This window comes from Phocoena phocoena, chromosome 8, assembly GCF_963924675.1.
Source record: "Phocoena phocoena chromosome 8, mPhoPho1.1, whole genome shotgun sequence".
Taxonomy (NCBI): Eukaryota; Metazoa; Chordata; class Mammalia; order Artiodactyla; family Phocoenidae; genus Phocoena; species Phocoena phocoena.
This window is the reverse complement of record NC_089226.1, coordinates 67,899,293-67,914,894: the sequence shown is the minus strand read 5'-3', so window position 1 is coordinate 67,914,894 and position 15,602 is coordinate 67,899,293. Positions and strand designations below refer to the sequence as shown.

The 15,602-nt window shown below is 38.8% G+C and overlaps 1 protein-coding gene across 1 annotated transcript; it reads right to left on the bottom strand.

Moving 5' to 3' along the window:
* Positions 1-11,527: 11,527 nt before the first annotated feature.
* On the bottom strand, positions 11,528-12,013 carry LOC136127395 (large ribosomal subunit protein eL21-like). Its single transcript, XM_065882916.1, has one exon. It carries the CDS (start codon positions 12,008-12,010, stop codon positions 11,528-11,530), a length of 483 nt encoding a protein of 160 aa, XP_065738988.1. The 5' UTR covers positions 12,011-12,013.
* Between the last annotated feature and the right edge of the window lie 3,589 nt (positions 12,014-15,602).

Here is a 15,602-nt window from a genome sequence, read left to right as displayed (position 1 = left end):
TGCATATGCCACATTTTGCTTATCCATTCATCTACTGATGGACATTTGGATTGTTTCCACCTTTTGACTGTTATGAATAACACTGCCATGAATATGAGTGTACGCATATCTGTTCTGGTCTCTGCTTTCATTTCTTTTGGGTATATACCTAGAAGTAGAATTTCTGGATCATATGGTAAGTCTATGTTTAATTTTTTGAGGAACCACCGTGCTTTTTCCACAGCAGCTGTACCATTTTACATTTCACTAACAGTGCACAAGGGTTCCAATTTCTCCACATCCTCACCAACACTTATTATTTTCTATTTTGCTTTTGGTTTTTTTTTTTTTTTTTTACATCTTTATTGGCGTATAATTGCTTTACAATGGTGTGTTAGTTTCTGCTTCATAACAAAGTGGATCAGTTATACATATACATATGTTCCCATATCTCTTCCCTCTTGCATCTCCCTCCCTCCCACCCTCCCTATCCCACCCCTCCAGACGGTCACAAAGCACTGAGCTGATCTCCGTGTGCTATGTGGCCGCTTCCCACTAGCTATCTACCTTACGTTTGGTAGTGTATATATGTCCGTGCCTCTCTCTCGCTTTGTCACAGCTTACCCTTCCCGCTCGTAGTTTTTTGAGAGTGTAGTATAGCAATGGAGGTAGTGAGAAGTGGACTTTTTTGAGTAGATTTTGAAGGTAGTTGCTTTTGGTTTTGATTTTGGTTTTAAATAGCTATAATGATTGGTGTGAAGTGGTGTGTCATTGTGGTTTTGTTTTGAATTTCCCTAATGACTATTGATGTAGATCATCTTCTCATGTGCTTATTGACTAAATGTATGTCTTCTTTGGAGAAGTAATAAATACTCCTTATTCAAGTCCTTTGCCCGTTTTAAAATCAGGTTCTTTTGTTGTTGTTGAGTTGTTGGAGTTCTTTTTCTAATCTAGATATCAATCTCTTATCACATATATGATTTGCAAATATTTCCTCCCATTCCACAGGTTGACTTTTCACTCTGTTGTCCTTTGATGCACAAAATTTTACAATTTTTGTGAAGTCCACTTTGTCTGTTTTTTATTTTGCTGCCTGTGCCTTTGGTGTCACATCCAAGAAATCATTGCCAAATCCAATGTTGTGCAGCTTTTGGCCTATGTTCTCTTCTAAGAGATTTATACTTTTAGGTCTTACATCTAAGTCTTCCATCCATTTTGAGTTAATTTTTCTTTTTCTTGGCCGTTCTGTGCAGCATGTGCGATTTAGTTACCCCGCCAGGGATGGAACCCACACCCCCTGCAGTGGAAGGGCAGGGTCTTAACCACTGGACCGCCATGGAAGTCCCTTGAGTTAATTTTTTTATATGGTGTAAGGTTGAAAAGACTGTCCTTTTCCTATTGAATTATCTTGGCACCTTGTCAAAAATCATTCGACCATGTATGCAAGGGTTTGTTTCTGGGCTTTATTCTATTCTATTCTGTCGGTCTTCCTATCTGTCATTATGCCAGTAACACACTATGTTGATTACCATAGATCTGTAGTAAGTTTTTAAATTATGAAATTTTTTCAACTTTGTTCTTCTTTTTCAAGGTTGTTTTACCTACTCCAGGGTCCCTTGAGATTCCATATGAATTTTAGATGGATTTTTCTATCTCTACAAAAAAACACGACTAAGATTTTTATGGGGATTGTACTGAATCTGTAGATTGCTTTGGATAGTATTGACAGCTTAGGAATATGAAGTCTTCTTGGGAATTCCCTGGTGGTCCGGTTGTTAGGACTGTACTTCCACTGCCAAGGGCCCAGGTTTGATCCCTGATTGGGGAACTAAGATCCCGCAAGCCACACAGCATGGCCAAAAATAAATAAATAAATAAAATTAAGTCTTCTAATCCATGAGCTTGAGCTGTCTTTCTATTTCTTGGTGTCTTTAATTTCTTTCAGCAATGTTTTGTAGTTATCACTATACAAGTATATAAGTCTCTCACCTCCATGGTTATGTTTATTCTTAAGTATTTTATTCTTTTTATGCTATTATAAATGGAATTGTCTTCTTAATGGGGGGGGGATGTTCTTTATTAGTGTAAATAAATGCAACTGGTGTTGTTGATTTTGTATCCTGAAACTTAGCTCTAACAGGTTGTGTGTGTGTGTGTGTGTGTTGGAATCTTTAGGATTTTCTATGTACATGTTGTCTGTGAACAGAGATAATTTTACTTCTTCCTTTCCAATTTGGATGCCTTTTATCTCTTTTTCTTGCCAAAGTGCTCTGGCTAGGACTTCCAGTACTATGTTGAATAAAATTGGCAAAAGCCAGCACCTTTATTTTGTTCCTATTCTAAGAGAAAAGGCTTTCTGTCTTTCATCTTGGGTATGATGCAAGCTGTGAATTTTCATATGTAACCTTTATTATGTTGAGGTAATTTCCTTATATTCCTAGTTTGTTGACTGTTTTTTATCATGAAAGGGTGATGAATTTTGTCAAATGCTTTTTCTGCACCAATTGAGATGATCATGCAGTTTTCCCACCTTCATTCTGTTAATGTTATACAGCACATTAATTGATTTTTGCATGTTAAGCCATCTGTGCATTCCAGGAAGAAATCTCACTTAGTGGAAATTCCCTGGTGGTGCAGTGGTTAAGAATCTGCCTGCCAATGCAGGGGACAAGGGTTCAAGCCCTGGTGCAGGAAGATCCCACGTGCCAGGGAGCAACTAAACCCGTGCGCCACAACTACTGAGCCTGCGCTCCAGGACCTGCGTGCCACAACTACTGAGTCCACGTGCCAAACTACTGAAGCCCACACACCTAAAGCTCGTGCTCTGCAACAAGAGAAGCCACTGCAATGAGAAGCCTGAGCACCGCAACGAAGAGTAGCCCCTGCTCGCTGCAACTAGAGAAAGCCCGTGCTCAGCAACAAAGACTCAATGCAGCCAAAAATAAATGAATAAATTAAAAAAAAAAAAGTACACTGGAAATAACATTTTTAAAAAAAAAGAGAGAGAGACAAGTGTTGGTTGGAAAGGAAAGGTTGCTGTATTCAGATGGCCAGCAACCTGGGGAGAAGGAAGACTCGTGTTCAAGAACCAACTCCAAAGATTCTGCTTGACCATGAAAGTTTTTAAAGGGAAAAAGGGGAAGTTAATTGCAGGGGAGGGGATGAGAGTCTCTGATATCTTCCACTGTATGCAGACTTTCTTCTGATTGGTTGGTACTGAGGTAACAGAGTGCTGTTCCAGGAACCTTGTGCTCAGCTTGAAGTTACCATCCTCCACCTGGGTGGGGGCCTTAGTTCCTGCAGAAGATGGCAAAGATATTGTTATGTATATCTCTTGAGGGGGAACCAGGACCCTGCTTTATCACCGCACTATTATTTCTTGACTGCTCCTCCTTTGTTTCTGCATTCCCTCCCTTCCCGGATTAGCAACTGTTTGAATCTCCCTTTGGTCAGGGAAGGTCAGGGAGGCTGAATGAAGCCTATTTCCTACAAACAAGAAATGGGAGACACAGAATGTATTTGTACCCAGGAGGGTCCCACAGAGTCCTGCTGGGTTTCAAATATACCATAATTATTATAAGTCATACTCCTGTGTCCAAATCATGTCTCTGCCACTATAGTTTGATAACCCCAGACAAGTTTTAAACCTATTTATGTTTCAGATTCCTCAGTTGTAAATAGTTGTCAAAATAGTCCCATTTTATGACTGTTGTAAAGATTAAACATATAATGTTTATAAAGTACTTAGAATAGTTACCGGCATATAGTAAGGGCTCTATAAGTGTAACTATTATTATATTATTGCACTCTGACTAATGAAAGATACGAGTATTTCGCTGAATCCAAGCTTAAAATCAAACTGCCAGCTAAATTATTTAGTGGCAAGGAAAGCACTTACGGTTGAAAAACTATAGGCAGAAATCTTTATACTAGATAAAAGATTGTCAGCTTTATCACTTGTGAGTGTCATCTTATTTACACCTGAAGAGAAACCAAGATGCCTATCCTTCAGTGTTCCCTCAGGTAAAAGGAAGTAATCTTCAAATCTGCAGAGACTGCATTTAAGTGTAGGAGACTGACCTTGAAACTTTTTACCACTAGCAGGAATGAGGTTGTGTGCACATTAAACACCTACATCTGCCTCTCCTTCCCACTCCAATGGTCCTGGTATTATTGTAAATTATATTTGTCTGTCTCCCCCCCAGCACAAACATTCGTCAAGATCAAGGTTCATGCCTGACCTTCTCTATAATACCATCCCTTCCAACACCTTAGCAGATATGTTCTGGATTGAATTCCCTTCTTCCATTCTATACACCTGTATTCTCTGTAATCTGACATTGCAGGAAAAGCCATGGATATAAGAGACATAGATTTAAATTCAGACCTTGTTCCCTCACTAGCTGAGTAAACTTGAACCAGTAACTTCATAAGTCCAAGCTTCAACTTCTCACTTAAAAGATAGGAATAATGTTTACCTCAAATATACTGTGAGAACCAAATAAGACAATGTATAATATGAAGTGCTGTGGAAAGTGATAATAGATGATCAAAATAATCTTATTTGACTGAATTTTGCTGTATTGTCACCACTCTAATTCTCAATTTAACTCCTAAACTTTTTTTTTTTGCTTAAATTACCACTCATTTATTTATCTTGGCCTGCGATACCTCCATGAACATTTAAAAAATTAATGGAATTCAGGGACTTCGCTGGTGGTCCAGTGGTTAAGAATCCACCTTCTGAGAAACAAGAAGAACTACAATCCTGCAGCCTGTGGACAAAAAAACCACGTTCACATAAAGATAGACAAGATGAAAAGGCAGAGGGCTATGTACCAGATGAAGGAACAAGATAAAACCCCAGAAAAGCAATTAAATGAAGTGGAGATAGGCAACCTTCCAGAAAAAGAAATCAGAATAATGATAGTGAAGATGATCCAGGACCTCGGAAAAAGAATGGAGGCAAAGATCAAGAACATGCAAGAAATGTTTAACAAAGACCTAGATGAATTAAAGAACAAACAAACAGAGATGAACAATACAATAACTGAAATGAAAACTACATTAGAAGGAATCAATAGCAGAATAACTGAGGCAGAAGAATGGATAAGTGACCTGGAAGACAGAATGGTGGAGTTCACTGCTGCAGAACAGAATAAAGAAGAAAGAATGTAAAGAAATGAAGACAGCCTAAGAGACCTCTGGGACAACGTTAAACGCAACAACATTCGCATTATAGGGGTCCCAGAAGGAGACGAGAGAGAGAAAGGACCAGAGAAAATATTTGAAGAGATTATAGTCAAAAACTTCCCTAACATGGGAAAGGAAATAGCCACCCAAGTCCAGGAAGCGCAGAGAGTCCCATACAGGATAAACCCAAAGAGAAACACGCTGAGACACATAGTAATCAAATTGGCAAAAATTAAAGACACAGAAAAATTATTGAAAGCAGCAAGGGAAAAATGACAAATAACATACAAGGGAACTCCCATAAGGTTAACAGCTGATTTCTCAACAGAAACTCTACAAGCCAGAAGGGAGTGGCATGATATACTTAAAGTGATGAAAGGGAAGAACCTGCAACCAAGATTACCCTACCCAGCAAGGATCTCATTCAGATTTGATGGAGAAATCAAAAGCTTTACAGACAAGCAAAAGCTAAGAGAATTCAGCACCACCAAACCAGCTCTACAACAAATGCTAAAGGAACTTCTCTAAGTGGGAAACACAAGAGAAGAAAAGGACCTACAAAAACAAACCCAAAGCAATTAAGAAAATGGTCATAGGAACATACATATCGATAATTAGCTTAAACGTGAATGGATTAAATGCTCCAACCAAAAGACACAGGCTCGCTGAATGGATAAAAAACCAAGACCCATATATATGCTGTCTAAAAGAGACCCACTTCAGACCTAGGGACACATACAGACTGAAAGTGAGGGGATGGAAAAAGCTATTCCATGCCAATGGAAATCAAAAGAAAGCTGGAGTAGCAATACTCATATCAGATAAAATAGACTTTAAAATAAAGAATGTTACAAGAGACAAGGAAGGACACTACATAATGATCAAGGGATCAATCCAAGAAGAACATATAACAATTATAAATATATATGCACTCAACCTAGGAGCACCACAATACATAAGGCAACTTCTAACAGCTCTAAAAGAGGAAATCAACAGTAACACAGTAATAGTGGGGGACTTTAACACCTCACTTACACCAATGGACAGATCATCGAAAATGAAAATAAATAAGGAAACTCAAGCTTTAAATGACAAAATGGACCAGATAGATTTAATTGATATTTATAGGACGTTCTATCCAAAAACAGCAGATTACACTTTCTTCTCAAGTGCACACAGAACATTCTCCAGGATAGATCATATCTTGGGTCACAAATCAAGCCTCAATAAATTAAAGAAAACTGAAATCATATCAAGCATCTTGTCTGAGCACAATGCTATGAGAATAGAAATCAATTACAAGGAGAAAAACTTAAAAAACACAAACACATGGAGACTAAACAATATGTTACTAAATAACCAAGAGATCACTGAAGAAATCAAAGAGGAAATCAAAAAATACCTAGAGACAAAAGACAATGAAAACACGATGGTCCAAAACCTATGGGATGCAACAAAAGCAGTTTTAAGAGGGAAGTTTATAGCAATACAATCCTACCTCAAGAAACAAGAAAAATCTCAAATAAACAATCTAACCTTACACTTGAAGGAACTAGAGAAAGAAGAACAAACAAAACCCAAAGTTAGTAGGAGGAAAGTCATCATAAAAATCAGAGCAGAAATAAATGAAATAGAAACAAAGAAAACAATAGCAAAGATCAATAAAACTAAAAGCTGGTTCTTTGAGAAGATAAACAAAATTGATAAACCATTAGCCAGACTCATCAAGAAAAAGAGGGAGAGGTCTCAAATCAATAAAATTGGAAATGAAAAAGGAGAAGTTACAACAAACACCTCTGGAAAACATCCTAAGAGTACTACAAGCAACTCTATGCCAATAAAATGGACAACCTGGAAGAAATGGACAAGTTCACAGAAAGGTATAACCTTTCAAGACTGAAACAGGAAGAAATAGAAAATATGAACAGACCAATCACAAGTAATGAATTTGAAACTGTGATTTAAAATCTTCCAACAAACAAGAGTCCAGGACCAGATGGCTTCACAGGTGAATTCTATCAAACATTTAGAAAAGAGCTAATACCCATCCTTCTCAAACTCTTCCAAAAATTTGCAGAGGAACACTCCCAAACTCATTCTATGAAGCCACCATCACCCTGATACCAAAACCAGACAAAGATATTACAAAAAAAGAAAATTACAGACCAATATCACTGATGAATGTAGATGCAAAAATCCTCAACAAAATACTAGCAAACAGAATCCAATAACACATTAAAAGGATCATACACCATGATCAAGTGGGATTTACCCCAGGGATGCAAGGATTCTTCAATATATGCAAATCAATCAATTGTGATACACCATATTAACAAATTGAAAAATAAAAACATATTATCATCTCAATAGATGCAGAAAACACTTTTGACAAAATTCAACACCCATTTATGATAAAAACTCTCCAGAAAGTGGGCATCGAGGGAACCTACCTCAACATAATAACAGATGGCCAAGAAGCACATGAAAAGCTGCTCAACATCACTAATTTTTAGAGAAATGCAGATCAAAACTACAATGAGGTACCACCTCACACCAGTTAGAATGGGCGTCATCAGAAAATCTACAAACAACAAATGCTGGAGAGGGTGTGGAATAAAGGGAACCCTCTTGCACTGTTGGTGGGAATGTAAACTGATACAGCCACTATGGAGAAAGAGTATGGAGATTCCTTAGAAAACTATAAATAAAATTACCATATGATCCAGCAGTCCCACTACTGAGCATATACCCAGAGAAAACCATAATTCAAAAAGACACATGCACCCCAATGTTCAGTGCAGCACTATTTACAATAGTCAGGTCATGGAAGCAACCTAAATGCCCATCGACAGACGAATGGATAAAGAAGATGTGGTATATATATACAATGGAGTATTACTCAGCCATATAGAGGAATGAAATTGGGTCATCTGTTCAGACGTGGATGGATCTAGAGACTGTCATACAGAGTGAAGTAAGTCAGAAAGAGAAAAACAAATATCGTATATTAACGCATGTATGTGGAACCTACAAAAATGGTACAGATGAACTGGTTTGCAGGGCAGAAAATGAGACACAGATGTAGAGAACCAACGTATGAACACCATAGGGGGAAGCGACAGGGAGGTGCGGGTGGTGGTGTGATGAATTGGGTGATTGGGACTGACATGTATACATGTTAGTATATATTTTTATATTATAAAAATATAAATAAAATAAAATTTAAAAATTAAAAAAAAAAAAAAAAAGAATCCACCTTCCCATGCAGGGATCACGGGTTTGATCCCTGGTCGGGAAATTAAGATCCCACATGCCACAGGGCAACTAGACGTGTGTGCTGCAACTAGAGAGAAGCCCACATGCCGCAAATACTGAGCCCGTGCGCTCTAGTGCCTGGGTGCCACAATTAGAGAAGCCCGCAATGAAGAGCCCACATGCCACAATGAAGACCCAGCGCAGCCAAACTAAAAAAATAATAAAAAACAAATAAATAAATAAGTAAATAATGGACTTCATTTTTAAAAAATTAATTAATTTATTTAGTTATTTTTGGCTGCGTTGGGTCTTTGTTGCTGTGTGTGGGCTTTCTCTAGTTGCGGTGAGCGGGGTGGTACTCTTCGTTACGGTGCGCGGGCTTCTTATTGCAGTGGCTTCTCTTGCTGCACAGCACGGGCTCTAAGGTGCGCAGGATCAGTAGTTGTGGCGCACGGGCTTCGTTGCTCTGTGGCATGTGGGATCTTCCCGGACCAGGTCTCAAACCCGTGTCCCCTGCATTAGCAGGCGGATTCTTAACCACTGCGCCATCAGGGAAGCCCAATGGTCTTCATTTTTTTGAAGAGTTTTAGATTTACAGAAAATTTGACCACGTAGCCCAGCACGTTCCCATAAACCCACCCCTACACACAGTTTCCCCTATAGTTAGCATATTATATTAATATGGTACACTTTTCATAATTAATGAGCCAATACTGATACATTCTTATTAGTTAAAAACCGTAGTTCAAACTAACACACCATTGTAAAGCAATTATACTCCAATAAACATGTTAAAAAAAAAAAAAGAAACATAGTTCAATATTTATCCTGTTCAAACTGGATGATTAAATGATTTTTGTAATTTTGTTGGCATTCAGTATTATCCAATTCTCTCACATTTAAAAGCCCACTGACTTCTCTTTCACAAACACAAAGAATGCTCAGTTTACTTGATGCATTAAGATACTTTTTAAAGAAAACGTTCCCCAAATTCTTGTTGACTTTTTTTTTTTGCTGTACGCGGGCCTCTCACTGTTGTGGCCTCTCCCATTGCGGAGCACAGGCTCCGGACGCGCAGGCTCAGCGGCCATGGCTCACGGGCCCAGCCGCTCTGCGGCATGTGGGATCTTCCCAGACCGGGGCACGAACCCGTGTCCCCTGCATCAGCAGGCGGACTCTCAACCACTGCACCACCAGGGAAGCCCCTTGTTGACTTTTTAAATACTCCATTAAATGGAGCCTTATTTCTTGTTCACAGTTTTCAATATTTCTTTGGCAATCAGATTATGCAAATTAAAAGAAGAGCAGCAGTGTTATTAAAGTGCTCCATTGTTTATAGGAACTTTTAAAATATGTTCAATAAGAAAGAATTGATGAAAAGTGTTTCCCTTTAAGTACCTGTTCTTAAAAGGGATAACATTACTTATGAATGGGAAAAAAAATTCCAACTTGAAGTGGACAGTAATTATGACACTTGCCATAGCTATCTTTTCCAATGGATTTCATCCCTTGAAGAATTTGATTCTTTTACATGGATAGTCCTAAATACTTATCCAGCATGGAAACAAGTGAAATCATCATGTACAGTGTTGAAGAAGAGGGGAATTCTTTTTTGTCAGTGGATAGAAATTTAAAGAGTCATTGATCAAGAGATGAAATGTAATTCTGAAGAAAGGGAAAAGCAGTTCATACCATGAAAGATGATATTATGTGCTTCAACAAATCAAATTTGAAGAGCAGTTCTTGGAGTTGATTTTATTCCAGTACATGTTCAGGATACCCGCTCATATGATAATCTTGAGCACGTTTTCACATTAATGTATGTTCAGTCCAGAAAAGAATGAAATAATTTGGATGTGGCCACTGTAGAAGCTATGTAACAATGTAATTGGAACATAGACTGTAACTGCAAGAAACCTGATAAGCAAATTCTACAAAATAGGACCTATTAAAAAAAACCAAGTCATTAGGGAAATAAAGAAAGAGGTACAGAATTCAGATATTTACTTCAGATAAACTCAAATAATTTTTATTACACATATGTCCCTTCCCCTGCAATATCTTTTTTTTTTTTTTTTGCAGTACGCGGGCCTCCCACTGCTGTGGCCCCTCCCGCTGTGGAGCACAGGCTCCGGACGCGCAGGCTCAGCGGCCACGGCTCACGGGCCCAGCCGCTCCACGGCATGTGGGAATCCTCCCAGACCGGGGCACGAACCCATGCCCCCCGCACCGGCAGGCGGACTCTCAACCACTGTGCCACCAGAGAAGCCCACAATATCTTTTTTAATCTCAGTGTGCATTTGCATAGGTAATTAGAACTAATTCAAATTTTACTTCTTGTCCTGTGGGATTTTTTTAATTCCTTCTTTTTTCTTTGGCCGAGCCACACAGGGATCTTGGTTCCCTGACCAGGGATTGAATCCATGTTCTTGGCAGTGAAAGCGCTGAGTCCTAACCATTGGACCACCAGGGAATTCCCTAATTCCTTTTTTTTTAATTGTGGAAAAAACAAAAACATTTAACATGAGATTTACCCTCTTAATAAAACTTTAAATATAGAATATATTATTGTTGACTGGTATTCTGTGTTTTTATTATTGAAACTGGTGATCCTAGTGATTTCAGGATCTGAACTCAGGTCTTCTGACTCCAAATCTAGTGCTCTTTCCACTATCACCTTCCCTCTAATTGATTTTGTAAAATAACCAGCCACATGAGTATGTTTGGAATTGTTTCACAGTGACTTTCCATACTTTACTGCTGCCCTAGACATCTGGAGAATGTCCCTGGCAGGGAAATATAGGATCTCATTTTCATGCCTCTCTTTGCACCCATTAGATCATTCTTTTGGACAGTTTGTTGAGTTAGGCCATGCTGAAGATTCTCTTCACTGTTGAAAGATGAAGTCAACAGCATTCTAGGTTAAGCCTTTAGAGCATCTCTGTGATGTTTGAAATGCCATGCAATCAGCTTAAAATGGGGACACAGAAAGCTACCAATTGGAATTATATGACCCTAACAGGATTAATGAAAATAATAATAATTATTATTATTAATATTATTATTTTACAGTCCAGGTCTTTTATTTTCTTTATACCCATCATGCCATGAATTCATAGGGAATGGGCTCCAACAGTTCAGGCTCCTTTCCATTGGTTCTCATGAAGTGTGCTTCTCTGGGTGGTGCTGGCTGGCGCTTCAGTTGAACCCAAGTACCTTTCTCTTTGGCTTCCTTCTTTTTCTGATCATTTTCCTTCACCCGTTTCAGGAAGCTATCTTGGCTCTTAGAGTGCTTAATATGCTCGATACGCACATTAATTCTCTTGGCAAGAACCTTGCCCTTAACCTGTTTGTTTACAAGGATGCCAATAGCATGCTGAGTAACATTGTAGACTCTCCCAGTTTTGCCATGGTAACATTTGTGGGGCATTCCTTTTTGAACAGTGCCCATTCCCTTGATATCTACAATATCACGTTTCTTGTAGATTTGCATGTATGTGGCCAAAGGAACAACTCCATGTTTTTTAAAAGACCTAGAGAACATGTAGCAGGTGCCCCTCCTCTTTCCCTTTGTGTTGGTCATTTTGGTGAATTACTAGAAGATGGCAGTTCTGGCCGAAAAGCCATGAAAATAATTATTATTGTTAGTTGTGATTTTAATCAATACCAGGTATGCAGTTGACAAAGTGCATTTATATATATTATTCTATGTGATCCTCACAATAACTTTGTGGAGTAGTTCATATCTATTTATCTGTAGAAATTAAGGTTCTGTGCTAAAATGACTTGGGTTGTGCAACTAATAAGTGCCAAACCTTTACCTTCATCTTCATATTCAGGTCCTGAGCGTTTCACTGCATAGTGCTGCTAGGTGGATGTGAGAAGAACATAGCTTCTAGGGCTGCCTGTCAGTTTAACTTGCGTTGGAGTCCACTCTCTAGTCACTCGGCACATTTTATTACGAACAATAGAAAGATATGCTTAGTTTTAGTTTAAATTTTACAATTCTTTGTGCAATTAGCAAATTCAGAATGGAATTTATGAACACCATAACTGCCTACTGCCTCAGAATTCTTTGCACTTCGGGGGGCTGGGCTGAAGGAGGAAGAGAGCAGATTGAGCCCAGGAGCTCAGCACTCTCCATGTTTAGTACTGGGGACTCCTGGAATGAGGTGGACGCATGTGAGAGAATGGGCAAGGGACAATTACCTTTCAGATTTAGATTCAACATACATTTTTTTTTTTTTTTAATTCGGTACATGGGCCTCTCACTGTTGTGGCCTCTTCCATTGCGGAGCACAGGCTGCGGACACACAGGCTTAGCGGCCATGGCTTACAGGCCCAGCCGCTCCACAGCATTTGAGATCTTCCTGGACCGGGGCACAAACCCGTGTCCCCTGCATCGGCAGGCGGACTCTCAACCACTGCGCCACCAGGGAAGGCCCAACATGCATTTTTTGAATGCCATTTACAGTCAAAACACTTTCACATATGATAGCTCATCTCTGAAAGCTCATAACTAAAAGGAGGGAAGGCAGTATTCTACTTTGAGATGTAGAATTTGAGATCTGAAAAGTTAAGATGCTCTAACTTAAAAAAAAATCACAGGAAAAAAAAGTTCAGGGAGAAGATTGTGAGCAGGGAAATTGCTACTGTTTCTAGACTGGCTGATTTTAGGTGCTCAACAAATCTTTACTGTGTTGGATTGAAATGGTAATTTGGATTGACATGCTGGCATTCCTAACTCAGACTCTGAGCACCCAGATCATTTGACTTAAAGCTTCACTAATGGGAAACCAATACGCCCTGTCCTGCTTTATTTTTCCCACACTATTTTAAAACACAAAGAAAGAATCAAGGTACACAGACTATTGGCTCCAGTTGACTAATGGGAAGGGATGTGAAAGACATTGTATTTTTTTTTCTGATGTCATAAATTGCATATAATATTCTACCAAGGGTAAAGGGAAAATGCAGCAGAACTAAGAATCTATTCCAAGGGAAGATTCACATTTACTGAGGAAAACATATTGTCTATACTCCAAATGAGAACACTTGGTCTGAAAAGTATATTTACGAGACAATAAAAGAAGAATGTTTAGAATTAGCGGTGACATCAGTGGTCTGGTCAGCTCACTGAAAAGGGTCATTAAAAATGTGAGACTTTACTTCTTCATTAAATTGCTATGGCTGTCCAACTTCCTTATGGTTCCAAAACTAAAAATGAAAACTCTCAAAGCCTACTTTCCCCCCCACCTCCATTTCTTTAAGAAACAGAGGGTACAATTAAATCTCAGGGGGCTTTTGAATGAGGAACACTCAAGGACTTGTTCCAGTGCTTACCTATATCATGAGGACATTACAGAGGCATCTGCACAACTAGAAATCTTTTCAATCAGTAAAGATCCCAAGGCTTCCTCAAGTGACACCCTGGTCTACACTGTGACGTGCCTTGCTGTATTTAGAAGGACTCTCTCATCCCAGGCACACAGAATCTTTTTACCCTCAGTCCCCACCTGCAGAGATGCCTTTTTCTAACTGTGAAAACAGTGCATGTCATTTTAACACTCCTCCATTCCACATAAACATGGAGAAGGAATACAGGCAGGGATGGACGCTCACTGATAGAATGGACAAAAAGCAACAATTAGTATTTTATTTGTGAAAGTAGCTGCATATTTCATCTTTGACGGACTACTCGGGTATAATGTATCCCAGGGTTTATAACAGCTTATACATTATAAAGAGATCAATGGCTTATTAAACGCTGCCTATCAGAGAACCACATTTAAAATATCCATCAATAAAGATTATGGAGAAAGAAAAATAAAGAAATGAATATTATAAAAAAACAAGTGGAAAATTCAACAGTTATTATATACCGTCCTTTAAAACATTTTTATTCATTGTCTCTAACAACAGAAACGACTGGGGGCTGGTGAGTAGGAGGGAGGAAAATTGTGTCTGACAGATTAAGAATTCAGTGGCTCAATAACCCACAGGAGAGCTTAAAGCAAAAGAGTAGGTCAACTGTTAAGACAGTCACCAATTAATCTATTGACAAAACATGGAATTAGGAGAACTATAGCTGGATTTCCCAGCGCTGGAAGTTTCTTCTTGATGTTAAGTCCCCAAAGCCATACTAATTCCTATTGAGCAAACAGAAGGAAAAAGTATCAGTCTCAAATTAAACCTCCCATAATGCAGGGGAAATAACACATGGCCCTTTATCCTTACCAAATGTGAGGAGGAATACAGTAGGCTGTCTGACCCTAGCTTCAGAGAACTTGAGAGCGCTAAGAAAGGCTGAGCTTTTCAAAGGAAAAAGCTATGCTCAGCTCTTTTCTGTCACTCTGACATCAGTCTCTTGTGCCCACATAGCCCTTAGCCCTCTTATTCCTAAATGATTTCCTTCTATCTAATGTCTACAGTCCCAGAGGCTGATGGTTCAGATAAACTATGTGCCAAATCTTGGCAGCTGTGTCTCTTCTTTGTGGGAAGGTCAAAGTAGTACTTTACAAAATCCAAAGGACACAAAATATTACTAATGCACACATGTGTTTAGGGAGGACTACAAGATAAAACTCCTAGGCATACACACAGAAGCCTTCCATAATTTGTACCATACTTACTTTTTTAGGGTCATTACCCATCTCTCCTCTCCTCCCACTAGCGTGTATTCAGTCTTCATTGCCTCTATGCCTTTGCACATGCTGTTCCTTCTTGTCCTTTCTCACCTTCTCTGATGGAAAACTCATTCATCCTTGAGAATACTTAAGCTTCGCAGGAAAACAGCTTGCAACAACTACAGGGAAATTAGTCACTTCTTCCTCTGTGCTTTTTGTAAGCCTCTGTTAATATGGCTATTATAACGCGTATTGTATTCCAATTTATATGTCAAATTTCAGGGCAAGGATCATGTCTCAATCATTTAGTGATTAACACAGCCTCCGGCAGATACCTAGTATATACTCAATGCATTTTTTGAATGAATAAGCTTTGTCTGTTTTCTTCATTTTTCTGTAAAACTAGTTTAATAATGTGGTTATCTTCAATATGGCAGTTTATTCTTAAATAATTGTAATAAGAGGAAGACAGTGAAAACAGTGCATTACTCCTGGAAGGCTGTCAGTTATATCAAACTTACCCAAAGAAGTGGGAAAAATCTCCAAATT